This window comes from Brachyhypopomus gauderio, chromosome 3 (genome assembly GCF_052324685.1).
Source record: "Brachyhypopomus gauderio isolate BG-103 chromosome 3, BGAUD_0.2, whole genome shotgun sequence".
NCBI classification, from domain to species: domain Eukaryota; kingdom Metazoa; phylum Chordata; class Actinopteri; order Gymnotiformes; family Hypopomidae; genus Brachyhypopomus; species Brachyhypopomus gauderio.
Window position 1 is genome coordinate 14,366,780 of NC_135213.1, and position 27,318 is coordinate 14,394,097.

General features: G+C 47.7%; 1 protein-coding gene across 15 annotated transcripts in view; it reads left to right on the forward strand.

Moving 5' to 3' along the window:
- Positions 1-27,318, forward strand: part of nrxn1a (neurexin 1a) — a 127,945-nt gene that overhangs the window by 50,960 nt on the left and 49,667 nt on the right. For 9 of the 15 annotated variants that reach the window (XM_076999673.1, XM_076999678.1, XM_076999666.1 and 6 more), the window contains 7 exons: positions 1,027-1,328; positions 2,446-2,469; positions 3,706-3,867; positions 7,398-7,842; positions 12,281-12,664; positions 19,349-19,552; positions 21,988-22,014. In XM_076999673.1, the coding sequence (XP_076855788.1) occupies positions 1,027-1,328; positions 2,446-2,469; positions 3,706-3,867; positions 7,398-7,842; positions 12,281-12,664; positions 19,349-19,552; positions 21,988-22,014 (1,548 nt within the window). The remainder of the gene's footprint in view (positions 1-1,026; positions 1,329-2,445; positions 2,470-3,705; positions 3,868-7,397; positions 7,843-12,280; positions 12,665-19,348; positions 19,553-21,987; positions 22,015-27,318) is intronic. The other 6 variants (XM_076999677.1, XM_076999671.1, XM_076999676.1 and 3 more) reach the window with 3 other exon arrangements.

Genomic DNA, 27,318 nt, shown 5'->3' on the forward strand with positions numbered 1-27,318 from the left:
CTGATACCTCTCCATCTCTCTATCTCTCTATCTATGTCTCTTTCCCTCTCTATCTCTCTTCCCCTCTCTCTTTCTCTCTCCCTCTCACTCTCCCTCTCTCTCTGCCCCCTCTCTCTCCATCTCTCTCCCTCTGTCTCTCTCTCCTTCTCTCTCCTTCTCTCTCCCTCTCTCTCTCCCTCTTCCCCCCTTCCTCTGGAGACTGCAGAGCACAGACAAGCAGCACTGTTGATACCCCTCAACATTTCCCACTTGAGAATATTCTAGATAATCCTGTTGTAAATTAGTACATTGACCTAATTGTGTTGAAAATACCACGATTCATGGTAATTTGGATCTATTGTGTATTGTGAATTGCCCATTAAGCAGATAGTGTGTCTCATTAACATTTTTTGATATAATGGGGGTACTAAGTGCACTGTAACTCAGTATTTACTGGTGTGCAACTGGTAAAAGTAATGGAGCTTCACGTTGTTATAATGGTTGACTGTTGAGTTTGTGTGTGTGCCTGTGTGTGCATGCCATATGTATGGGCGAGTGTGTCTCAGCCAGGTTGTTTCTCTAGGTCTTCAGCATGAACATGTCATTAGAGAGTCTCAGTGACTGGTTTGGTAGTGTTGACATGGTGTGCATGACTGCAATATTTATGATCATGGTCAAGTACCCTGGGTTTCACTTATGAGCTGAATGACTATGATCTTTGACTCACGCATGAGTGTGTGTAGTCAATGGCTGAGCCTCAAGTACAAGTCATGAATGGTAAGTTGTTCTGCATTCGATTCACTTTACTACGTATGTGGCTTAGAAAGTCTTTGGACCAAAGGAGCTGTGCACCGGTACACTGACAGTAAGTCCTCTCTCTGTTACTAGCCAATGAACGAAGCACTTCAGTCTTTAGCACGTCTAAATCCTCTGATGAATCATGCTTTCAATAAAACCACCATGTATCTTAACTGCCAGTTCATCCCTCCACCACCCTTCCACCTCCCCCACTTCCTCCCCTCCCCCTCCCCCCTCGTGTCTTTTCAGTAAGGGAAGAGTACGTGGCGACCTTCAAGGGCTCGGAGTACTTCTGCTACGACCTGTCCCCCAACCCCATCCAGAGCAGCAGCGACGAGATCACGCTCTCCTTCAAGACCCTGCAGCGCAACGGCCTCATGCTCCACACAGGCAAATCCGCCGACTACGTCAACCTGTCGCTGAAGAACGGTGCCGTCTCGCTCGTCATCAACCTGGGCTCGGGGGCCTTCGAGGCCCTGGTCGAGCCTGTCAATGGGAAATTTAATGACAATGCCTGGCATGATGTGAAGGTTACCAGGAACCTCCGTCAGGTAACCGCGCAAAAAAGGGCGGTGGTGAAGATCGGATAACATAGCATTCATTAAAAGCTTCGAGCTTCAAGCTTCCTCTCGCCATACCTTTAACAGCAGAAGCTTTCTGTCAAGTTATCACCACAGTTATTTATCCATTGCATTAAGTTGCACTATGACAACAAATCTTTGTAATGGGCATTTAAAGAATCATAAAATTTATTGATTGTTTATTGATTAAGTCAGGAATAGACATTGAATGTGGTCATGTAGAATAGCATTTTATAATACTGAAAAACATAAGTAACATTAAGAATAAAAGTATAGGATGTGTAGGATGTGTCTTTAAGCCTTTTCAGATATGGATGTGGATGTGTTTCTAACATGAGACAAAAACTGCTGGGGTGACACCATCGTTTGAGTCATACTGATAGCATAGGATGATGTATGACCACAGGGTATTCCATAGGATTATCTCTACTTTCTACAAAAGCATCATTCTCCACCATTCTATCAAAAATAAAGATAAGACATCTCATGTTGTCAAAGTGAGATCTATAAGAGAAATAAAGAAAGATACAAGATAGTAGCGAACATAAAAGCTCAGTTACCTGTCACTCAGTAGCAGTGTTAGCTGATGGGCTAATGAGACAGTGTTGGGATTAGGGTGAATTGTCTGAATTCCACAGAGACTGAAACAATGTTAGGATTAGGATGACCTGTCTGAATTCCACAGGGATTGAAACAGGGTTGGGATTAGGGTAAACTGAATTCCACAGGCCTTGAAATAGTGTTGGGATTAGGGCAAACTATCTGAATTCCACAGGGACTGAAACAATGTTGGGATTAGGGTAGACAAATTTTCCCAGGTGCCTTGGGAGCACTTTGGTGCAAATCTCTAGTCTGCTTCTCTTCTCCTTCTCTTCCTTTGCTCTTTTTTAAATGTTACTAACCTGCTTTTGGGGAGAAAAAAAAAACTAACCTCTCATCCATGGAATGTGTCATTTACTAACCGATTACCTCTTACTAACGTGCAACGCTGATGTACTAACCTTGGCCTACAGACCATCTTTTTTGACTGAGGAACGGTGTTCTGTTCACAGTTTTTAATTTCCTTTCTCCCCCCTTTTCCACAAAGCACTCAGGCATTGGACACGCTATGGTAAACAAACTACATTGTTCGGTAGATATCATTCTAATTGTTTCTTAGTTTGGGTTTGCCGTGTGTCTATTTTCCTTTTTTTGAACCGTAGACATCAATACAAAAACAAAAAAAAGGGGAAATTGCGGTTGGTACTCTTTTACGCTTCCTTCCCCCTCCTTGCCCAAGTCCCCTCTTTCTTTATCTTCCGTTTCAGTTCCTCATCCGTTTATGTCCAGTCAACATTTTCTAGCTGCGTCGCTCCCCCCCCGCCATTCGTTTTGGTTCTCATTAAACTGTCGCTCTGTGTCCGGTCTCGGCTGGCTGGTCCCGTGTCTGTCCCACTGGTCCAGCCAGCGACGGGGCCTTCACCGCGCATGCCGGGGGGTAAGGGCCAAACCTCTGCTGCCGTCACGCTGCCATGGTGGCCCCTTCCAGACTAACGGGGGGGGGGGGGGCACTCGCTCTTCTGCCTCTCACTCATCCTAAGCAAACAAGCTCCTGCATGCACACATGCGCAATCACACACACACACGCACACACACACGCTGCTGTGGTGGTGGGTCTCGTTAGCTGCGCTCCCCGTTTGTGGCCCCTCTCTCTCCCTCGCTCTCTTTCCGTTCCCGTGCAATTTAGTGCCGGAAAATAATCTTTTCTTTTCTCCATTGTTTGCATGTGTGGGGGGAGAGACCACGAAGCATGCTTGCACACTGCCGGCTCTGTGCCACGTGTGAGGGCCTCTAATTGCCTGCGCATCCATCCCTAACCCAGTGGCATGCCGTAGTCTTTGTTTTACATCATATGGAGACATGAGCACATGAAAAGTGGTCACATGCACTGAACCTAAACAATACTAACTCTTAGCACACACATTCTACTAACACCATTTTTGTGTCTGCTGGTTTACCTTTGTGTTCCAGTACTGGCAATACTAACACAGAGTGTGGACCTCTGTGTCACTCACACTCTCAACTAACAAACCCGTACTGCGGGTCTGGCAGACTAGAACCTAACACCAAAATGGACAAACTCAAAGACAAATGAGCATGATAAAAACAAACCTATATCCTGAAACAGACATGAAAATGGGTTCATACTAAACCAGTAGCAAGAAACCTGAGCATTTAAAGCCAGATACGAAAAGCCAAAACAAAACAACCAACTATCCAAATCCTTACGAGGGGGACCAGAGCCCAATATCAGCATTCCAGTTACGTGTGAGTATAGCGTGTCCTTTCCCTGTGCTTTGTTGTCTAGGTTACAATATCCGTGGATGGGATTCTCACCACCACTGGGTATACACAAGAGGACTACACCATGCTAGGTTCTGATGACTTTTTCTATGTCGGGGGCAGTCCCAGCACTGCAGATCTACCCGGATCCCCTGTTAGCAACAACTTTATGGGCTGCCTGAAGGAGGTAAACACAGCTGCCTTCCATACACACGTGACCTTGTGACCTCATACAGGCTGTTACGCAATGTTATGAGAACAGAGTTCCTAAAAGGAATTCCACATAGGACTTATAAGAGAGGACTACAAAAATATCAAACGTTTGGCTGTATTTATTAATGCCAGGAGTAGAGAATGTACCCCAATGACCTAAAATATCATAGCTTGACTTGGTTTGTATTGATATATATTTCGATTTTTTAATGATAGAGAAATGTCAACTCTGCAGTTGCATGAAATGAAATGTTGTCCAAAAAAGAACCACCACCTGTATTTGGTCTGTAAGACCCCATGAAATCCTTGGAGTAATAATGTCTCAGGCAAAGAGGGAAAGAGGGCATTTTTCCCTCACACACACACACACACACACACACACACACACACACACACACACACACACACTGTCCTTTAAACAGTTCCTTCTTTTTATACGCTGGCTGCATGATGTATCCGCATGATGCTGTGTCTTCTGAACTCTGTCCCATAGGAGGTGTCCCCAAACACATTATCGTTTAGTCCCTTTCTTTGGGTTGTAAAACTCAGAGCTCGTACTTCATGAGCTGAGCGATCACTTTATTCGTCTGTGCTGCGTTCTCACTAGCGGCCCGTGAGCCGACCATAAGCTGCCCGCAGCCCTGCCCAAATGCAGCTGCTGATTAATGCCACCTGTGAGGTCACTTCACATGTGAAGGATGGTCATTTGAAAGCAGGACACAGGAAAGCCATGACTAACAAACATGAACACGATAAATAGGACAACTAACCTTTCAGTCTGGGAAAAAACGAAAGGTCTGTCTAATAAAAAAAAAGCTAACAAAGGGTACATAAGCTTTCTATTAGTGTAAATAGCAGAACTGGTTAACTGTGTGATGGAGCTGGGGGCATGGGCACTCTTGAAAACACATAGGTGTGTCTGTGGGATTGCGTGTTACATGTGTGTCTCTGAGGGACAGCGGTCTGTTATGGCAGCCTGTGAAGTTCAACACCACAGCTGCCTGCTTAGACATTCTACTGAAGACTTAAATGTTGTTCCTTCTGAATCCGAAGGGGTTTGGCGTAGCGATATGAACTCTCTGCTGTTTTCCACAATGCCAACAGACACTCTCGTCCTTCCAAAATGGGGTCCCAGCCACTTTCAATTTCGGTACATATTAAAAGGCTATCCTGGTTCTTATTAGGAATGTGTAGAGTGTGTTGAACATGTTTGTCAGAGCTTGAGGTCTGACAGTCCCTCAGTGAAGATGCAGTTGCTCTGTGCAGTGTCTCACTAAGAGTAGACTATCTAAGCCTGTGAAACTGCCCATGGTTAAAAGCGAAATGCTGTGACTCACCACAGCTCTTTCATTAAGTCACAGACCAGTTATCTGCTGTTACAAACTAACACCTTTTCATTCCATGTGCTGCTGAACATGCTTCTGTGAACGGAAGTTTGAGATGTGGCGCATTAAAAGTAACACGATGACGAACAGGCACATTAATCGAGCTCAGATCAATCGATCATTTTTGTTCAGTGGCTCAGAACATGCCAAAATGGGGAGGAAGACAGGAGGGAAAAACACAAAGAGCGTTTGAAGATGTCTGATGATAACGAAATGGACAGGTTTGCTGGGTCACTGAAGATCAAACCGGTCACTTGTTTGATGCAAGTCAAGCCTGTATCATCCTATTGACAGGCCTGTGGAGCACTACAAGAGCGGCTTGAACCAGCAGCCTCCCACTCACACACCAGAAATCCAGCCATTGGTTTTGCTGGGGCATGAAAGGTCTGCCCATGTGCCAGCATCAGACTGATGTCACGAGAACCCTCTCCCCTCCCCACTATCGTCATGTAATCCTCTCTTGGCCAAGCTGTAATCTGCTCGTTTCCACAGATTAACAGACCTTCCCAAGGTCTAAGACCCATGAACACAAGAACGTGTTTAATCCAGTACAGCCGCAAGCCACCCTGAGAAGATTCTAAATTCATCTTCTTTTCTGCTCGTCCACACCACAGTATTATATCAGTGACAGCAGCCCCCACACCTTTTTCATTTTCCCAAAAGGATAACAGCTAAATACACATGTGTGATAGAGCACAATTAAACTAGTGCGTTCACTGGGGTTGTGCACTCAGAAGCTGTTTAATGTACATTGTAGGTATACAATTTCCCACCAATCTGTTGTCGGACATGTCAGGCACAGTTTGAGTCACCCATCCTCAAGCCCTTCATCAGTAATCAGTGTCTGAACACTGTTTGATGGACATTTTTAGGTGATGGGTGGCTCTCAGTCAAGAGTGACATTGACACGTGTAAACGCTAAGGTGCCTGATAAACGTCATCAACACCAATAACCATGCCACTATCATGTCAGTGTAAATGCTGTCATGACAGTGATTTGCCACTCAAATAATATCCTGTCAGCAGTATTGCGGTCAGAAACTAGCCAGTGATCAGAGAGAGCGTGGCTGGCAGTGTGCACCAGATGGTCCACAGTCTGCAATAGCACCAATAAAGTAGTATTTCTAGTATCTAATGAAGCGGCCCTTGGATGTAGGTACGATGCTTGTGTTTCTATTAAAGTGGTGTGTCTGTGTGTTGGCTGTGTGGTGGTGTTTGTGTCGTGGGTAATTAATGCAGTCCTTTAGGGTGGGGTTCGTGAAAGGCTCGTTCATCATTAGGGGGTTAGGTGTTGTCTGTGCTTCCTCAGAGCTTTGGTCAGCATATGCCAACCGATGGCTTGCTCCACATCAGGCCCAGATGCCGAGACCTTCACCCACTCCCCCTGCTCCAGCTCTTTCGTGCCTATACACTCGGTCCTGGGGGTCATGTCACACACTGCTTTGTTGCAGATAAGCTGCGTTTTCCCCCGATGTGAGTTTATGGGATGGGCTAAAAGAACAGGTGGGAGGAACAGAGAGGAATGGACCTCCTGCAGTTTGTTAATTGCTGGTACAGCTCCAGTGCCTGGCCATGTGATTGGCATTTCTGAGGCATCGTCAATATCCTTTTATTGCATCCGCATTCCATTATCTCTTTCCTGGCAAGGGCTCAAATGAAATCGAAACTTGAATTAAAAGAGGGTGATATTGAACACTTCACAGTCTGCTGCTTTGTCTAAATCACAGCGCCTTAGCCAAGTGGCAGAGCAGAACAAAATGGCTTCGGCCTCTCCAGCCAGGCAGCTAGAGCCATCCAGGTGGACCCTAAAAGTAGAAGAACAATAACAGAGATTCATACAGCCAAACACACCACACAACATCACGTCTACTATGGTATGCCATATGCTACAGACGTATTATGAAGTGCAGGGAGATATACTTTTTTCTAAGTGTCAGATTTCTGGCTTCAGGTAATACAAAAGGGTACAAACAGGAATAGATCAATCTGGAATTATTTTTATCAGTATTTTAATCAGTATTCCGGAAGCTGGATATTAGGTAAGCAGGATAATTTGGGTTTGCGGGTTCTTGGAGGTCTCATTGACGTGAGATCTTTTTGTTCTCCCACGCACATAAAGGTGGTATACAAGAACAACGACGTGAGACTCGAGCTGTCTCGCCTGGCCAAGCAGGGTGACCCCAAGATGAAAGTGAGCGGCATGGTGGCTTTCAAGTGCGAGAACGTGGCCACGCTAGATCCGGTGACCTTCGAGACACCAGAGTCCTTTGTGACGCTCAGCAAGTGGACGGCGAAGAAAGCCGGCTCCATCTCCTTCGACTTCCGCACTACGGAGCCCAATGGCCTTCTTCTCTTCAGCCATGGCAAGCCCAAACAGCTGCAGCAGAAAGACCCCAAGGGCCCCAAGACCATGAAGGTGGACTTCTTTGCCATCGAGATGTTGGAAGGTCACCTGTATCTTCTACTGGACATGGGCTCAGGCACCACCAAGACCCGCGCCATCAACAAGAAGGTCAACGATGGAGAATGGTACCACGTGGACTTCCAGAGGGATGGCAGATCAGGTTAGACCTTTATTTCTGTTTTTCACCTTCTGCTGGTTACATGGATAATTGCCTGATTAACTATTGTTGGATTGCTGTCATGCAAACCGTTTTAGAAAGAAATGCATTTCCCTAGCTCTTGTGAGCCTTTATTGACTATTTTCATAACAAGTATAATATATCAAAACTTTCTGTATATCTTCTTTAATATATTAATCAACTATATACTGTCAAGGAGAATACTGCACTGTCAGAAGAAAGGCATTAAAAATAATAACCTCACCCAATAAATAAACAATAATTGTATACATTTGTACAAACTGGTATACATTGTATACAAGTTTACATAATGTAGTGTATAATATATGTAATGTATAATATTTATATATATCCCTTATGTCAGTATCTTTATTGACTTTTATCAAGTCTTATAGATTTGATTTGTCTATTTGTTGTATATCAGGACATACAGATAGATATAGTTCTAATATATATAGTTCTGATGTATAAAATATGTGAATATTTGGACATTCCCAAAAGATGTAAAAGTGGTTAGCATTTTGGCACCTATTCCTCCAATATACTAGGACAGCATTACCATGTGGGATGTGTGCTGAGGTATAAAAAAATCTGCTTCTATTTTCCCAACATTATTCCATTGATTTTATAGGCTTTCCATGCTAATCTCCATATATTCTCCTATTCTTCTGTAATTACATTCTTTCTTGCGTTTTGTTTGACATATTCTGTTGAGTGTAGTAGGCTTTATAGATCCTACTATTGATTTTATGGCACACTTCATCTGTTCGTATCTGTATTGATTATTAATTTGACTAAGTCAGTTTGTGTATCCTTGAGACACCTCTTCAGTGTACTTTCTAATGTGCAGGTGTCTGTAAAAGGTGTGCTTCTCTAATAGAAATCATTATTTAAATTGGTGAAGATTAATGTCCTCCCTCTGCTACAGTATGCATAGCCATAATTTCCTTTGTCACCCATATTTTCAATTATTTACCCCAGTCTGTGTGGTGGGAATTCTGAGTCATGTGCCCCCCATCTCAGGATTATAATATAATCCACAGAACTGCACTCTCTTGCAATCATTTCCCATACAATGTGAATTTCTTTATAAATCTCTATATACCAGTATTGCTTGTTTAGTTGATGTAATATTTCATTACTTTATATACAGTAACTACATCAGGCAACATTAATTTCTCTCAAATATGCTGCCCTATTTTCATGGATTTACTGTACCCTTAAATATATTTAAACATATGTTTAGTGGTTCAGTGCTTGAATTCTGGCTACCATTTAACATTTGTGGTAACATTGACATCAAATCAAAAGCAGTTTTTTCCGCGCCTGCCCCAAAGGCGGCCCGACTGTGCCTGGCGGGCCACTCTGTCAGGCTGAGGTTTAAATATGAACCGCCTCGCCGCCTTTCCTGCTTTTCACTTCCCTCCATCCGCTGTCTTCTCTGCCAGAGTTGCCATGGAAACCAGAAGTCGGTTTCCCAGAGGAGCGAGCGAGTTAGTGATCGGTGGTACCCAGTAAAGACATCTCGTCCCTGACTCCCCCCCCCCCCCCCCCCCACCCACCCTCTCCATCCAGCCCGACAGCCTCACATCCGTGCACTGGCCTCTGGCTCTCTCCTTTCACACAAACTTTGCAAAGAGCAAGAAAAAAAAAGGTTTATTGATCTGTGGCTACTGCCAACACTGGGAACTCTCAGCCGCCTCCCCGGATACAGGAATGGAGGTCACCTACATTCTGGCGAGCACAGTGAGGGAGAATTATGTGGAGAAAATTAAATGGCTCGCAGAGCAATTATGAAATCAGATTTCTAAAGCCAGAGTGGTATTTTCGTTTCACGGTAATGTGGTAGTTGATTGGTATTTAATATGGAACCTTTAAGAGAGTGCAGCATATTTTTTTCTATGGTTTTAAATTGTGTTTTTTTTTCTTCCAGGCATATTGCATAGATGTAGTCCATGAAGTACGGTTCTATCACGTCTTTAAAGCGAGATTACCATAAAGCCCCCTAATACAGTGTTGCGTCTCCGCCATGGTGAGTTTGGACAGATTTTGAGACTGAGCAGAGAGGGGAAAAAGCCTTTGTGATGCTGGCAGCCCAATGGCAATCTGATGCACCACTGACAGATGGGACTGTCCCTCAGTGCCAAACCACATGAGCTGTGCGGTGCGAACTGCCTGCCTACACCTACACAGAGACGGTTTGATCTTACATGCACATGAAAGTGTGCGTGCGAATACGTGTGTGCGTAGGGTCAGAGTATACACACACGTGTGTGAGCGTGTGTACAGCTGTCGTGTTGTTTGAGGTGTGGATTTGTTTTTCTCTTCTTGTCCACATAAATATAGGAAAACGAAAATGCTAATGTTGAGGGAACGTTATGGGTGGATTTATTTATTTATTTGGGTTAATGAGGTGAGGTCATAGCAAAGGACCGGAAATACATACACGAAGCTGGTAATATACTGTGTGTTTTTGACCATCTGTGTGTCTTGTGTGTGTGTGTGTGTGTGTGTGTGTGTGTGTGTGTGTGTGTGTGTATTAGGGAGTGTAGTATGGGTGTGGTTACATAGGCACTCCTGTGCATGTATGTGTGTATTAGGGAGTGTATGTATGCATGGGTGTGGTCATGTGGGCACTCCTGTGTGTGTGTGAGGGGGAGAGACTATAGTGGCAGGTTGGCCATAAGGTGGTGTCGTGCTGCGTAATCGTTGGGCACTGAGAGGTGGAGGCAGGATGATGGAGCATGCTCATTACGGCCCGCCTGCGGGAGCTGTTTGGCTGCCGTGTAGGCCTGTATTCGCCAACTCCAGCTCACCGGACAAGATGGTGTGCTCTCGTGAGCGTGTCAGAGGAAGAGGTAGAGAGATAAAGTGAGACAGCTTTAATTAAGAAATAAACATCTCCTTTACTGATTGCATTAAGAATATCTCCTTTCATTTAGTTTCATTATATAGCATATCTTATTCCTCGCTCCTGCAGTTAGACGTCTATTTACATCCGCAGAGTATTATCAAATACTCGTGTTCAGATAAGTAACATTTAATTCTGCAGTCTCTCTTAAAACCTGAGACGGTTGACAGGCCCTGAATTACCCTGAGAGTAATTACAGCTTTTGTGCCAGTACGTTTGACTGTTCAGTTCTCTCTATGTCTGTGAGTAATGGCTCACCTCACAATGGCCTATGGAACCGTGTTTAATCTGTGGGAGAGCTGATTGTTTGCTGGCGTTGCGTGAGCCAACACTAGGGGGCGACCTTGATTTCCTGTACTTGGTTCGCCACTCTGAGACTGTTGAACTCTGGCCGTTCATTAAAAGCCTATGATGGCTGTTGATGCTGAAAGTAACGCTTAGATCCATCACCCGGACCAGCCCCCCCCCCCGGCACCACTGCCAAGTTTACCGGCCTCTTCCATCTGTTGCTTTTTATTGTGATCAAGTCACAGGATGTATACCAAATTAAAGCCATAAATCTTTTGGGTACGTGGAAAGACGGCGTTTAAAGCCTTCAGCGCGCGCCAGAACGTGGGCGTCCGGGCCAGTGCCTGGGCTACTTTTTTTCCAAACATGACTTTGCAAGCCACGCAACAAATGAGCTGATAAACGAGGCGGCGGTCCCTTGTCTCCGCCCCCCTGCTGCCTGCACCACTTTGCTTACTTTGCTCTGATTTGCTGCCCGTTAAGAGGCCGTCCTTTGGACGGAGAGCCAGGGGCCTGGGTCGCTCATCTTCCAGATTAGAGCGGTGTTTTACTGGGCTCAGCCTGGGAACACTAGTAAACAGGGCTGGGAGGGGCCGAGGCCTTTGTGCTAATCCCTATCCACGCTGTCCCATCACCACACTAATGCTTCGCCTTTGTCGCTGCCTCTAGGCATGGATAATGGCACCGTGTACCAGAGGGAGTAGGGGCAGGAATACGTGCGGCCGTGCCGTTCGAACGCCCGTCTTGTGTGCTTTCTCCACGAAAACACAAAGAGGCTGATATTCGGAGGCCGTGAAAGTGTTTTAACATCGTCAACAATGGGCCCTCGTGAAGGCAGATCGTTTTAACCTCCATGTTGGGATGCATGCCACATTAACAGCAAAACCATGGCGAGCTTAAATATTATTAAGAAATTTAAGAGACGGAGATAGAAGTCTCGCATCTGAACTTTGGTTGATGAATCTGAAGCATGAAATATTCTTGTCATATGCAACCTGCTGTCTCCTGGATAATACTTCTACTCTGAGCGTTCCCTTGTTTTGTTCATGGCCTGACATCGTACATCAGTGACAAACCTATTTCACTTCTCAGCTGTGGTAAAATCAAATGTGTTAAAATAGATGTTCCCGTTTTCCTCCCTCTGCACACAACCAGACAAAATGGTTGTCCAAAGTTGTGTTTTTAACGTTTCCTCACTTCCTCCCGCCTGTTTTCTCGTAGGTACCATCTCCGTCAACTCGGTGCGCACGCCCTACACGGCCCCCGGCGAGAGTGAGATCCTGGACCTGGACGACACGCTGTACCTGGGTGGCCTGCCCGAGGACCGGGCCGGCCTGGTCTTCCCCACCGAGGTGTGGACGGCGCTGCTCAACTACGGCTACGTGGGCTGCGTGCGCGACCTCTTCATGGACGGCCAGAGCAAGGACATCCGTCGCATAGCCGAGGCCCAGCGCGCCATGGGGGTCAAACCGTCCTGCTCCAAAGAGCAACCAAAGCAGTGCCTGAGCAACCCCTGCCTCAACACCGGCCTGTGTCGGGAGGGCTGGAACCGCTACGTGTGCGACTGCTCCGGGACCGGCTACCTGGGCCGCTCCTGCGAGAGGGGTGAGTCTCCAGCGTCCGCCGCCGTTTCGGTGTCGCCACGGCCACCCGGCACTGCGAGGCGCCTCCGTTGTCAGCCTGGCCTCGTCAGCGAGGAGGCAGTCAGTTCACTGACGTTACTGTTACCGTGGTAATTGTGTTTCTTTCCAATTCGTGTCATCTTTATAGAGAGGCACTTGAGCGCGTGTTATTTTGTACTTATTTATTTATTTTCGCCCCGGCAGAATTTCAATGCCGTTGTTTTTTCCAGATGACTGACAGCAGTCAGAGCCCCTTCTCCGCTCTGACGACAGAAACGCAGAGAAAAAGAGTAAGGTGAAAGAGGGATTGCAATCATAAAGGAAAAACTGGTTTATATCTTTAGAGAGAAAGAGAGAAAGAGAGACAGAGAGACAGAGGCAGTAGGGGAGAGAATTTGTTAGTAGGATTTGTGGCTTTTTGTCACACCCGAAGGCATTACCCGTTTAGCCCACTTAGGAGGTCAGTGTAGTTAATAGTAATTAATGAATATTAATTGCTTATTTTGTAAATATTGTACTTTAGTAATGTTTTGTTTTATTACTATTTATTTACCATTTATATGTTCAATTAATTGATTCAGTTTATTTATGTCAGTAAAGCATTGCTCAATTGAATTAGGAAGGAAGAGAGAGAGAGAGAGAGAGAGGGAGAGAGAAAGAGAGAGAGGATGAACAAGAACATCAGAAATGGCTGTTCCTTCCATGTCTTGAGTTAAATATCAGTGTCCATCAGCGTCGTCTCTGTATATGCCTGCTGACCTCTGGGGAAAGTCTTGTGCTAATTGTTTAATGGAGTGTGTTTGCTTTAAGTGCGTGGCAGTCATCTTGACACGGTTATCCCCTACACGGTCCTGACGCCTTCAGGAAAATACAATTAATTATCTTCACATTGTTGGATCTGCACACAGAAAAATATGGAAATGATCCGGTCAATTAGTTGAGCAGAGATCAGTGGCCCGGCCGCTGTGGCCTGGTGTTACCGGGCAGGCTGGTGTGGTCTCAGGAGACAGCACCAACACACACTCCCGCTCGCTGCCTGCTCCTTCCAAACACACACACCACTGTAGTTTAAGCGGCAGCTTGGAGCTGTTTGCTGCTGGCAGAACAGAAGAAAGAAAAGAGGAGGAGGGGGCTGGAGAAGGAATTAGCAGCCTCATGAAATCACTCGATTCACCACCAGTAGAGAAGATCTCAACTCAGCATCGGTGTCATCTCATCGGCTGACTATAAAAGCTTTCTCAAGTATGCTGTCAAATTATTGATTACTGAACCTTAATATTTAACAATTACTTATTAAAGAAGTGATTTAGATGTAACAAGTTATAAATAAGCAATTATGAGTTTGCAGGAAGCTTAAGCTGCAGTATTTTTGATGAATCCCAGTATTCCTCTCTTCCTCCATCACCATATTAAGGTGGTTTGCTGTGTTTTCTGCAGCTTTTCAATCAAATACCAGAAAATGTATGAGAGTAGAAATGTGATGGTATTTTTCCAAGCTGCAGAAGTCGGAGTAGCTATAAACAGAACAGAGGAAAGCTCCTTAAGCCACGTGGATGAAGGGGGCAGAACAGACCCTTCTGCTGTTGCCCCCCCCACCCTTGTGACTCCGCGCCCCACAGCCGGGGCGTCGTTCTGTCCAGGCGTAGCTGTGGCGGGACGCGTGGCGGGACGCACACAGCCAGGTGGTGATGGGATGCGCTTTGCCGCTGCCCCTCCTGGATTTTGCGGTTGGCAGGTCGCTCGTGCTCGTTCACAGCTCGGGGTTCGTTTCCTCCCGCACTCTTGACATCGCACGAGGTGTCGCGTGATGCGTGGAAGAAACTAACGCTCGTTTGCGGCAAAGGGGCCGGTGGAAGGCGGGAACGCACCGCGAGCGTGGTTGAATTATACATGATGCCTGAAAGCCAAGACATCCTGTTTATCACGCTCACTGAAGGTCCATTTGACTAAGTGGCATGGCGGGGAGAGCTTCTGGGTGCTCCACACGGGCACCCCCACCGTAAACGCTGCCTCGCTGAACAACCATCGCCCCTCCCGTGAAGTGACATTCCCCTTTACCCCCCTGCTTTACCCCCACCCCCAAACCCCCCCCCATTCCCCCCAAACCCCCCCCCCCCCCCCACCCCTTTGAGCGTGACTGAGGGAACGAGGGACATGAGGGAGAACAGTGGTGTGTGTGTGAGGATTCATGTTTGTGTGTGTGTGACTAAGTGTGTGTGCATGACTACATGTGTTTGTTTGACCCCTTCTTTTCAGAGGAGGAGTGTTGGACAGGAGAGAGTGGTAAATGAAAGTAAGAGCAGATGGAGGGGCAGATGGAGAGGAGGATGGGTGAGGTACACTCCTCTCTACCTGCAGGCCTCTCTTTCTCTTCCCCCTCTCTTTTCAGTGTTGGGAACTAGGACAATGACAACAGAGACTCTTTCTTCATTTTCCAGGGCTTCATGTAACTGTGACAAGTCTGGTCTTTAATTTAGCAAAGCCTGTTTTTGGCCAGGGGAATATTAGACATGCGTCAGCATACACATTCGGCCATATTCCCAAATTGCACATCCCACTTCTTCCCCACTCTCCCTCCATCCCTCCCTCCCTCCATCCCTCCATCCCTCCCTCGCTGGTCGCTCTTCGTGCTCTGTTTTCCAAGCATGCCATCTCATCAGACCTCCGCCGCCCTCCGCCTGGTGTGAGCTGCCGATGTTCCATCATGCCCTGATTGGATGTAATGCATGGGCCCCCTGCTGCATGGTAGCACCCTGTCTTGGGGGGTTGGGGGGGGCGTCTCATTACACTCCCTCTGGCCTGAGGGGGGGGGGGGGGGGGGGTCTCGGACGGCCGGGCATCGGGTTTCGGGCTACGGCCGTCCTGATGGGCAAAGTGGGCTCGGGAGGGGGCGAGTGCCTGGCGCCCAGGTGGGGAGGCTTCCACTCTATGATTTTGTCTCTCACAGACACTTGGGGGTGGTGCTCAGAAACAGGGCAGCTGACGGCAGGGTGCGTCCAGGTGGGGGTGGAGGGTATGGGGCAGGACGGGGCTCAGTCACACACAGCAGCTTTCACATAGACAAGAGTGAGCAGAGACTGTACATCAGCACAACTGACACTGGCTCACAGTCTCACAAATGATAAGTGATGAGTGTCACAACATGGCAAAACTCATATAATCCCTATGATGAGGACACACACACATGCACCTACAAGTTTACATGTCACTTACACTTACGTGGCATGCTGTCACATAAACCAATCACACATCCACACACTGAAATACTAGCAAAAGCATGCAGACATATGCACATACATTCAGCAAAATCCAAATGCATGTGTGTGTGTGATATGCACACACACACATAGACTCACATTGACCCAAACGCATGCACACACACGTACACTTCCGTACATCCAAATGCATGCACACAGACACACAGACACACTCCTGCACACCCCAGACACTTGCCCACTCACGTACACTTTCTCCTCAGGGGCTAATACTCTCTCCTGTGCTCATAAGTATGCGTGCTACCATGCTTGTTCTCCTGCCTGCTCCCTGTTTTCCACCCCCCCCCCCCCCTCACCCCACCCACCCACACACACACACACACCCTTCACTCCGAGCCTTGGCTACGTCCCAGCGGAAACGGGAGACAGCAAAGCAATCGCAGGAATTACAGTAACAGGAGATGGCAAGACCATCACAAGAAATGCAATAGTTGTTTGTGAACGTTTGTGTGTGTGTGTGCAGGCGCATGCTTAAAGAAAACCAGTCTAATTGCTTCCAGGCTGCAGCTTTGAGGTCTCTGGAGATCATCCGATGGACAGGGATGTCTCCATAGTCTTCTGGCCAGATGCTATGCTATGTCCCCTTTGCTGAGGGTCCATCATTTGCTGTGGGACAACCCACGTGTCTGTCTAAAACCACTGGCTTCAGTGGCTTTGTGGACCCGCTGCTGGCTTCATCTTTCTCTCTGGCTCCTGTTTGTGTTCTGAGATGCTGTCAGTTATCTGTATCTTTCCACTGTCTCTAGACGATGCCTCTCGGCGGGGCAGCCAGTAAGATGGTGACTGCCACTTTGAGCTTTCCCACAGTAAGCTCAGTGGCTTAAGATCCAGCCACCAAATTGAATTGGCCAATGAAGTGATTGCCACACGAATAAACAGATTAGAGAAGTGGTGAAGGGCTGGGGGGTGTGGGGGGTGTGGGGGTGAACAGCTCCAGAGCCCTGCGGCACAGCCCCAACACATTACCAGGGTCAGAGGTCGCAAATTACACTCCGTATGGAAATGAACTAATGGAATCCAGTGTGTGATGTCAGGATTTTTGTTCTTAATGTCATTGTTTGTTTGCTGTGCGGTATAGCTGTGTGGTACATGTGTGTTGTGTGAGTGTGTGGTACAGGTGTACTGTGTGAGTGTGTGGTACATGTTTGTTGTGTGAGTGTGTGGTACATGTGTATTGTGTGAGTGTGTGGTACAGGTGTGCTGTGTGAGTGTGTGGTACATGTTTGTTGTGTGAGTGTGTGGTACATGTGTGTTGTGTGAGTGTGTGGTACATGTTTGTTGTGTGAGTGTGTGGTACATGTGTGTTGTGTGAGTGTGTGGTACAGGGGTGCTGTGGGTGTGTGTGGTACATGTATGTTGTGTGAGTGTGTGGTACATGTGTGTTGTGTGAGTGTGTGGTACATGTGTGTTGTGTGAGTGTGTGGTACATGTATGTTGTGTGAGTGTGTGGTACAGGTGTGTTGTGTTGGTGTGTGGTACATGTGTGTTGTGTGAGTGTGTGGTACAGGGGTGCTGTGGGTGTGTGTGGTACATGTATGTTGTGTGAGTGTGTGGTACATGTGTGTTGTGTAAGTGTGTGGTACATGTGTGTTGTGTGAGTGTGTGGTACATGTATGTTGTGTGAGTGTGTGGTACAGGTGTGTTGTGTTGGTGTGTGGTACAGGTGTGTTGTGTGAGTGTGTGGTACATGTGTGTTGTGTGAGTGTGTGGTACAGGTGTTCTGTGTGAGTGTGTGGTACATGTGTATTGTGTGAGTGTGTGGTACAGGTGTGCTGTGTGAGTGTGTGGTACAGGTGTGTTGTGTGAGTGTGTGGTACATGTGTGTTGTGTGAGTGTGTGGTACAGGTGTGCTGTGTGAGTGTGTGGTACATGTGTGTTGTGTGAGTGTGTGGTGCAGGTGTGTTGTGTGAGTGTGTGGTACGGGTGTGTTGTGTGAGTGTGTGGTACATGTGTGTTGTGTGAGTGTGTGGTACATGTGTGTTGTGTGAATGTGTGGTACAGGTGTGCTGTGTGAGTGTGTGGTACATGTGTGTTGTGTGAGTGTGTGGTACAGGTGTTCTGTGTGAGTGTGTGGTACATGTATGTTGTGTGAGTGTGTGGTACAGTTGTGTTGTGTGAGTGTGTGGTACGGGTGTGCTTTGTGAGTGTGTGGTACGGGTGTGCTGTGTGAGTGTGTGGTACGGGTGTGCTTTGTGAGTGTGTGGTACGGGTGTGCTGTGTGAGTGTGTGGTACATGTATGTTGTGTGAGTGTGTGGTACAGGTGTGAGTGTGTGGTACATGTGTATTGTGTGAGTGTGTGGTACAGGTGTGCTGTGTGAGTGTGTGGTACAGGTGTGTTGTGTGGGTGTGTGGTACAGGTATGCAGTGTGGGTGTGTGGTACAGGTGTGTTGTGTTGGTGTGTGGTACAGGTATGCGGTGTGAGTGTGTGCTACATGTGTGTTGTGTGAGTGTGTGGTACAAGTGTGCAGTGGGTGTGTGGTACAAGTGTGCAGTGTGGGTGTGTGGTACAGGTGTGCTGTGTGGGTGTGTGGTACAAGTGTGCAGTGTGGGTGTGTGGTACAGGTGTGTGGTGTGGGTGTGTGGTACAGGTGTGCGGTGTGGGTATGTGGTACAGGTGTGTTGTGTGAGTGTGTGGTACAAGTGTGCGGTGTGGGTGTGTGGTACAAGTGTGCAGTGTGGGTGTGTGGTACAGGTGTGCGGTGTGGGTGTGTGGTACAAGTGTGCGGTGTGGGTGTGTGGTACAGGTGTGCGGTGTTGGTGTGTGGTACAGGTGTGCGGTGTGGGTGTGTGGTACAGGTGTGTTGTGTGAGTGTGTGGTACAAGTGTGCAGTGTGGGTGTGTGGTACAGGTGTGTAGTGTGGGTGTGTGGTACAGGTGTGTGGTGTGGGTGTGTGGTACAGGTGTGTAGTGTGGGTGTGTGGTACAGGTGTGTGGTGTGGGTATGTAAAACAGGTGTGCGGTGTGGTTGTGCCAGGCTGTGGAAAGCCCCTGTGGCCGGCTGTAAAAGGCTATAGTAACCTGTCACTCATCTGTCTCCATGAACCTTGGTGGTTATGATCAACAAGTCTTCAGCCCCTCAGCCCTCACTGCTCTCCCCTTCACAACAGGGCGTGATGACATCTAACCCCCCTCTCCCCCCACCCCTCTCTCCCCCTCCCCCCACCCCCCTCTCTCCCCCTCCCCCCACCCCTCTCCCCCTCCCCCCACCCCTCTCTCTCCCCCTCCCCCCACCCCTCTCTCTCCCCCTCCCCCCACCCCTCTCTCTCCCCCTCCCCCCACCCCTCTCTCCCCCTCCCCCCACCCCTCTCTCTCCCCCTCCCCCCACCCCCCTCTCTCCCCCTCCCCCCACCCCCCTCTCCCCCTCCCCCCACCCCCCTCTCTCTTTCTCAGATGCCACTATCCTCAGCTATGATGGCAGTAAGTTTATGAAGATCAAGCTGCCACTGGTGATGCACACCGAGGCAGAGGATGTGTCGCTACGGTTTCGCTCCCAGCGTGCCTACGGTGTTCTCATGGCAACCACCTCCCGCAACTCTGCGGACACCCTCCGACTGGAGCTGGATGGGGGGCGAGTCCGACTTACTGTCAATCTAGGTATTTCAACCAACCAGAGCACTTGTCTTTTCAGCCATGCTATAATCCAGACTGCAAAAGTGTTATCCAATTCATCTTAATGCTTAATGCTTAAAGGTTACAGAAATATTTACACCCATTTTTATAGAGATTTTTTATATACACCCATTAAGTTATGAAAAAACATATTTCTTCTTTATTACCTATTTCCACAGTTTCACTATTTGACAAATTAATGTAAACTGTTATCAGTTTTTCCCTTCACCACCATATTAGTTCAGTAACACTTATTGTCACACACACACATCAGGCAGATGCTGTGGATGTGTGTGTGTTGGAGAGAATGGGAGGGTGTAGACCCTTCAAAGGCCAGAGTCTGCTGCCTTGCCCTCACTCCCAGGTGAGCGCGCAGTAGCGCCCCCATCAGGCAGTGCACACTCACTACACACTGTACCCTCAACACTGATGTACTCATGTTCTGTGTGCTTATATAGTGGACACACAGGGCACTATGGCCAGGCTCATAAAGCACAGAACCGTGTTAGTGTTGATTTATTCTTGCCCCTTGACTTGTTCTGTGTTGTTAATATATTTGACCTCTTACCACCCACCTTTGAGCATCCAGCTGGAGGTTTCAGAAAGCCGACCTCTATGCACACACACACACACACACACACACACACACACACACACACACACACACACACACACACACACACACACACACACTTTAGAACTTGTGCATTTTATGTAAGCTTTTTTCCTGTAATACCCACTAGAGTAGATAGAGGGCAGTGTAGCGGCCTCGTGTGTGCAGGAGAATACTAATGCACTCTAGCCAAGACCGCCGCTCTCTGTAATGTGCCATATTACCATCAGGCTTCTGAACATGGTCAAGGCCACTAGACCTGTCCACTTAAAAATCACATTTATGGCAAAAGGTCCTGTCTCCAAGAGACACTCCACCCCTACCTTTCCCTGACACACACACACACACACACACACACACACCCGGGGTGTGCACTCCCTGTTGGGGCAGTCATGCGTTGCTCTCTGGCTGTTTGCGGCCACGTTTTTGCTGCGGTTGACGACACGCAACGGGCCTCGGCCTCGTGGGACACCGGAGGAGCCGGATTTGTGATTCGCTCTGAATTCCTCTCAGCCCTCCACTCCATCACCGCACACACTTGCCCACAGAGAAGCTACACGAGAAATATCGATCCCCCATTCCAGAGGTAGACCTTTCAGGAGATAGCAACGAACACATCCTGTTTCTCCGCAGTGAGGGCTAAAATGAGAGGCATCATTCATTACAGCAGCCCCAATATTGCAGCTATATAGCCATATAGCTCCAAGTTAAAGTGAACTTCACCGCTAATGCTCACCGTGTTGTTTTATTCATAACGCTAGATTTATAATAGTGCGAGGAACGATGCTGCAATTGTGAAAGGATGATGGTTACAGCTACAGTTCTTAATCGTGAATGCACCGCAGTGTCAGTATAGCAGCATGAACAGTAGTAACAGTTACCAAGGCTAATAAAGCAGCTTTAACTTCTCTCGTGGACGTAGTGTAGCCGACACTGTCTGCAGACGCGCTGGCTTAACTGGCTGCTGTGATGGAGGCCGACGTTCACAGCCCACTTCCTCCACCTTAAGGAAGCTGCCCTCCTCTGGTAAAGGTGGAGGTGGATCACTAGCCTGGGCTGGAGGGTTGATGAGGGCTTCTCATTCGTCTTCTTCCTGTCTGACACATATTAGCATTGCAAATGTGGCTCCTCCCCCTTGCCCCCCGAGCCGCCGCTTCGTGGTGGACATGTTTCGACGCTCCGCTGCTGTGCCACACCCCCAGCCCCGCCCCGCTCTGGCCACTGTCCCCCACAACCTGCGTCGGCAGAAACGCTTCCTCTCACTCTTTAAGTCGTCCTTTCACCTCATTAAAGGGAAGGAGGCTTTAAAAAACGGAAAAGAAAAAGGGCGCAGGGGAACGGTAGAAGCAGCGGTGGTGAGGACGCCCTGTTCCACTGGCTAGACTCTCTCTGTTTCTCTCTCTACCTCTGCCATTTGCTGAGCTAACCCAGAAAGGAAATTAATCAATTATCTCTGAATATTCAGCAGTTCTGAGACTCGTATCGGAGGATAATCACATTTCTATACTTGCCAAATTTCCCTAATTCTAAATTTATTAACAGGCCAGTGAGGTCATGAATATTCATGAGCTTGATATGTGAGAGGGGGTGTGAGAGCACATTCTCTCCACCTGCAGTTCATCATCTCTACATGGGAGGTAGAGGGGGAGGGGGAAAGAGATTGTGTGTTTGTCCAGTGTAACAGGTCTCCTCCTGTCCACGCCATTTGCGTGTCTGTCCCCAGTCTGTGGACAGTATGTTTTCATGGATTTCTGCAGTCTTAACCTTGAAGGTGGAATTTACATCTTGTCTGTTCTCCCCCATCTAGACTGTATCAGGAATAACTGTACCACCAGTAAGTGACTCTCTTCCCTATACCACTGTCCTCTGATCGCTTCTGTAGTGCTGAATGAAATATGATATATGCTCTGTTTGTACTGATGAATAAATGTTTAGGTGTGCGAGTGGGCAAGGTTGTGTGTGTGTGTGTGTGTGTGTGTGTGTGTGTGTGTGTGTGTGTGTGTGTGTGTGTGTGTGTGTGTGTGTGTGTTTTAGACATGTCTGTGCACACTGTAATATTTACATCAAGGTAGCTGTTGTGTCCACCGGGACCCAGTGAAGTGGAGAGTGAGAAGTGAGAGAGTGAGGTAGAGGAGTGAAGCAGAGTGAGATGGAGAGAGAGGTTGATGGTAAGGAGCAAGGTAGAGAGTGAGGTAGAGAGTGAGGTAGAGAGTGAGGTAGAGAGTGAGGCCACTGGTTGGTTTGGTCTGAGGTGTGCAGAGATAGGAGACCATGGGGTGGTTCTCCCTCAAGGTAGGTGGTGAGGTCAGTGGTCACAGGGTGGTTCAGCCTTGAGGTAGAGAGTGAGGTAGAAGACCACTGGTTAGTTCTTCCTCTAGATAAAAGGTGAGGTAGGCGACCACTGGTTCTGGTTCTGTCTCTAGATAAAAGGTGAGGTAGGCGGCCACTGGTTCTGGTTCTGCCTGCCCATTGCTGTAACCTACAGCTTCCATTTTAAAGTGCTGAGTGAAATGAAGCTCTCAGTGGCTCAGAGAAGTGGTGATAATGCTTCTCCATCACACTCCGGCCCTTGCTGTTTCCAACAGTCCTAGTGTGGATCATTTCCTCAGAGAGCCTCCTTTGCAGGGCTCTCCCTCGAGCTCCAGGGCCCGCGGGCCCTCTCGCCTTGTCTTCATGCCATTACACCTGCTGCTCTCTGAGCAGTGACGATGGAAGCGGTGGTGTTTAGCCTAGTTTTTCAGAGTGGAGCAGTTGATGAAGAGATTCTGCGAGTTACGTTCTGTTTGTTTGCTCATTAACCTCCCAGCATGTCAGGCTGAGGGACACCAACGGCAGATGGAGAGAGAGGAGTGTGAGGGATGAGGAAGGTGCCTGCCATCTCCGCACACCGCTCCTTAGCTTCCCATCTCCACCTTTTGATTTGTCAGGGGGTAGTGGCTTCTACTAACGCCCGCCCTGCAAAGGACCCTGGGTAATTAGTGGATGCCTTGCAAGTAATGCACAGAAAGTCCCTTTGTTTGTTTGTGCTTGTGCGTGAGGGTTGGGTTTGTTTCTCCACATCTCAGCCGCTGAGTGACTCAAACTGCCGCTGTTCATTCACATCCACAGTGACGGTAATGACCAGTTTCCTCCGTTACTGACAGCCACAAGTCTGCTGCCAAATACAGTCTTCAAAAAAAAAAAAAAAAAAAAACTTTTTGCACCACATAGTAACATCAGTGTTCTTTTTAATCACCTCAGTAGCTAAACCTGCTTTTCTTGTCCAATCAAAAGCCTTCATGGCCTGCCTGACCTTTCAGGGATTCACCTGAGGGTGAAAAAAGGGAAAATGTCTTGTTTTCTGATTTCTTTTTTTTCCCTGTTGTGCATGAATTATAGCGTAGCATGTGCAGGCCTGTGGTTGGGTGTTACTGCACTGCATCTGCACAGGTGTGCAGGTGACCCCCTGTTGACTAAGTGGATTGGCTAATTTGACTACAATTCAGTGATCCGTGTTTACCTGGTCAAAACACCCAAGAGGGGAACACAGCTGAGCCTTCACAGGGGCTGTCTGTGTGTGTGCGCGCGCACACACACACACACACACACACCTCAACACAACACACACATACACACGTACACATGCATATACCTTAACACAAGCACACAAAGACATTTGTATTGGCATGCAAACTATACAAACAAGACATAATTAGCGAATAGGCGCTAAAGTTCAGGTGGCTTGCTAAAGAAAACTCTCACACATGCAGATGTGTACGCACTCCTACATAGGTGTACGTTTCTGTATGTGTATATATTATCCTAAAAATAGACAAACCCACCACACTGGAGTACAAACATAGCCCTGTAAGACTGTGCTTATGGATTTAGGGTTGTGCTTTGAACAGTATCGGATGTAAACACAGTCATACTCCGGCTCAGAGCGCCAAAAGGCAAATGTCTTCTCTCTTCCTATATTTTATAGTGAAAAAATAAGTTGTGGACTGCTACATTTTCATTTGTTCCTGACATTGTGGATTCCTCACAAAAGAAACCAAACATGTAGATGCTAAGATGCACATATACAGACCCTCACACACACACACACACACACACACACACACACACACACACATATACACAAATAGGTTTTACAAAATGAACCTGAGGGTGCAGACTTGGCAACACCTTGTGCTCAATCTTCACAGTTATAGGTGACAAGTGTGAGACATTCAGGTGTGTCCAGAGAATCCTCCTCCTCATGAACGTGAAATTCATGACAATTCAAAAGAACCTCATTTCCCTGAAACAACCTATTCTATAAATATGCAGCAGCGATGCCACTTACCGGAGTGGTCACGCTCATGAATATGCAGCGCCTACGCTTGTTTCATTTGTAATGCAAATAGCGTGGAGGACAGTGGAGAGAGTGTTGGCCCTCGCAGCACACAAGGCTCACACTGGGGATCCAATGGCATTACGATCTCATGTGCTATAAATGTGTGTGTGTGTGTGTGTGTGTGTGTGTGTGCCTTGCATGCGCAAACGCTCCGTTGATGCGTCTCTATACAATCTGAAGTGTGTGATTGTGTTCAACAAAGCAGTGTCTTCCCTTCAGGAGTGTATCAGTACAGAGAAGTGCTGAAAGCCATTTTAGAAGGGTACATATCACAATCTCAGCTCCCGGTCTCCAGCCGGTCTAATCTCTGAGCTCTAGAACAGATGGTCATATAATTATGTTCCCTCGACAGGACGCTGCTCCATCACCGTGGCATTAACCCAATTAGTCTCAGTGATGCTCAGCTCTGGGCAGTGCAGCTAACTTTGTTCATGTACTACTCGACTGGGCAGCGAACCCAAAGCCTCCTGTCCCAGTGCCTGTCCTTATAACTGATCTTCCGCCTCTCGGTGGAAGGCTGGTTTGTCCCCTAAACTGTGGCAGCCAGCATGCAGCAGGCCCGAGGGACACCGTCTCTCCACTGGGACCTCCGCTGTTTGGCCCTACAAATCTGAAACCTTCCGTGTCTTTATCTTATTTATAGAAGATTTGTTTTTCAGCCCCGGGGACTTTAAACTTTATTTCCAGTACTGCCAACAATCCCTGTATTCCCGAGTACCACGAAGGCTCCGGCTGCAGGCGGGACGGTGCTGCGGGACGGGCAGGACCGGCGGGACACATGCGGGACGTTGAGCTGAACGCAGCTGTGTGGACCTCGTGTCCACACCCGCCCAGGCAGCACGGCATCTTGGGAGATAATTACACAGGAGTTGGATGGAGTGCAGTGAATGCACAGAGAGAGGAGGAGAAGGGGACATAGAAGAAGGGACAAGGGGTTGGGACATTGATGGGGACATTGATGGGGACAGTGATGGGGATGGATACAAGGGCTGGTTATGGGGGGGGCAATGACAGGTACAGTGACAGGGACGGTTGGGAGGATGGTAACAAGGACAGTTGGGCGGACAGTGATTGGGACGGTTGCAGGGGGACAGTGTTGGGGACGGTGACAGTGAGGGGGACACGAGGGGGACAGTGATGGGAGGACAGGGACAGTGATGTGGCGGTGGGGGGCTGGATTCAGGAAAACACACAGCTTTAGCATCTGGGAGGCAGAGGAGCAGTGACGCATGTGACAATCGCTTTCTCACCTGCCACCAGGCTGAGGACGAGGCCTCCAGCTAATAACACATCAGTAATGGAACAGGCTCTTGGTGACACTCCCGCACTGAGCCGGTCTTCGCCTCGCAGAAGGAGGAGGACTCTAATGCCACCTTCTTCTCCACTCCCTTATTTCCATTTGTCACACAAGAAGCAGATTTCCGACAATGATTTTGTAAACCATGGCGCATTTTTTGGCGACTTTTTTTTTTTTTTTTTTTTGTATTTTGTTCCCCAGAAACTGTGACTTCCTCTCCCTCCATTTTGAAATGACAGCCCCTTAAACAGCAGCCATTTTGCTTTTTGTGGTGATTCACGTGTGAACATAGCACATTTCAGCATTTAAATCAATTTATTTTTGTTTCGAGCAGTGTGTTGATTTTCAAGGACAGGGCTTCATTTCGTCTGACTCGGGTGTCGGGGAGGCAGTACTAGGGAACTGCCGGTTCTGAGCAGAAGGAGCTGTTTTATTTAAGGTCCCTGGATGTTTTATATAAGGGAAGAAAGTGGAAGCTTTGCATGTTTTAGCAGCCTGCAATTGTGTGGCTTTTCACTTCTTTTTTGTATCCTCATTAATTTTCTGTCCACCACAGGAGCTCTAGACAGTTGGGGGTGTGAGTGTGTGTGTTTGTCTGTGTGTGTGTGTGTGTGTGTGTGTGTGTGTGTGTGTGTGTGTGTGTGTGCGTATGTGAGCTTGTGCGCGTGTATGTGTGTTTATGAACACCATTTTTTCCAGCGACACAAAAAGCAAGACTGCCAATTAGGGGCTGTGACTCCCCTCGGGGGGACAGTGGCTGGCACTAAGAGTGCTGTCATTTCAGCTCATGCTCTCTTAATGTGCACTGAGTGACAGTTGACTGGAGTGGGCTGATTTAGCTTTATAGATGCACGTGTTTCAGTGACTTTAACTACAGATGCAGAAAAACAGAGTCGTTTTGATTTTAAGTTTATTCAATAATTTCTAAAAACAAATGTCATTGAGAGGAAGAAATTGCTAGCAGTTATTCATTAGTATTGTAATTTTTACATATTTGGTGTTAGTGAAAGGCCTAATTGTATTCTCAATTACAGTCAATTACCAATTATTTCAATCTAAGTAAAAGGTTTTAAATGCCCTTTGTAAAACGCTTCATAAACAAGTCAGACTAATGAGACGCTATAGTGCTGAGTCACTGTGTCCTCGCGGGTGGAAGGCCTTAATCAAAATGGCCACCTGTACCTGCTTCTCATGGGTGTTCTTAAAAGAGCCAGACTCCCTCCGTCTGCCTGAGACGTCCTGCTCTGCGCTCTGCGCTGTGTGTGTGTGTGTGTGTGTGTGTGTGTGTGTGTGTGTGTGTGTGTGTGTGTGCGCTCTATACTCTCCCACTGGTCCTGTCCTGTCAGAGTGTTCCTGCCAGCTTGTGCTAGCCTCTCTCTTTTATTTAACTGTGCCCTCTCCGCCCAGCTTGGGAGATGGGAATAAAAGTAACCGGACACACATGGCCATCTGCCCCACTTCCA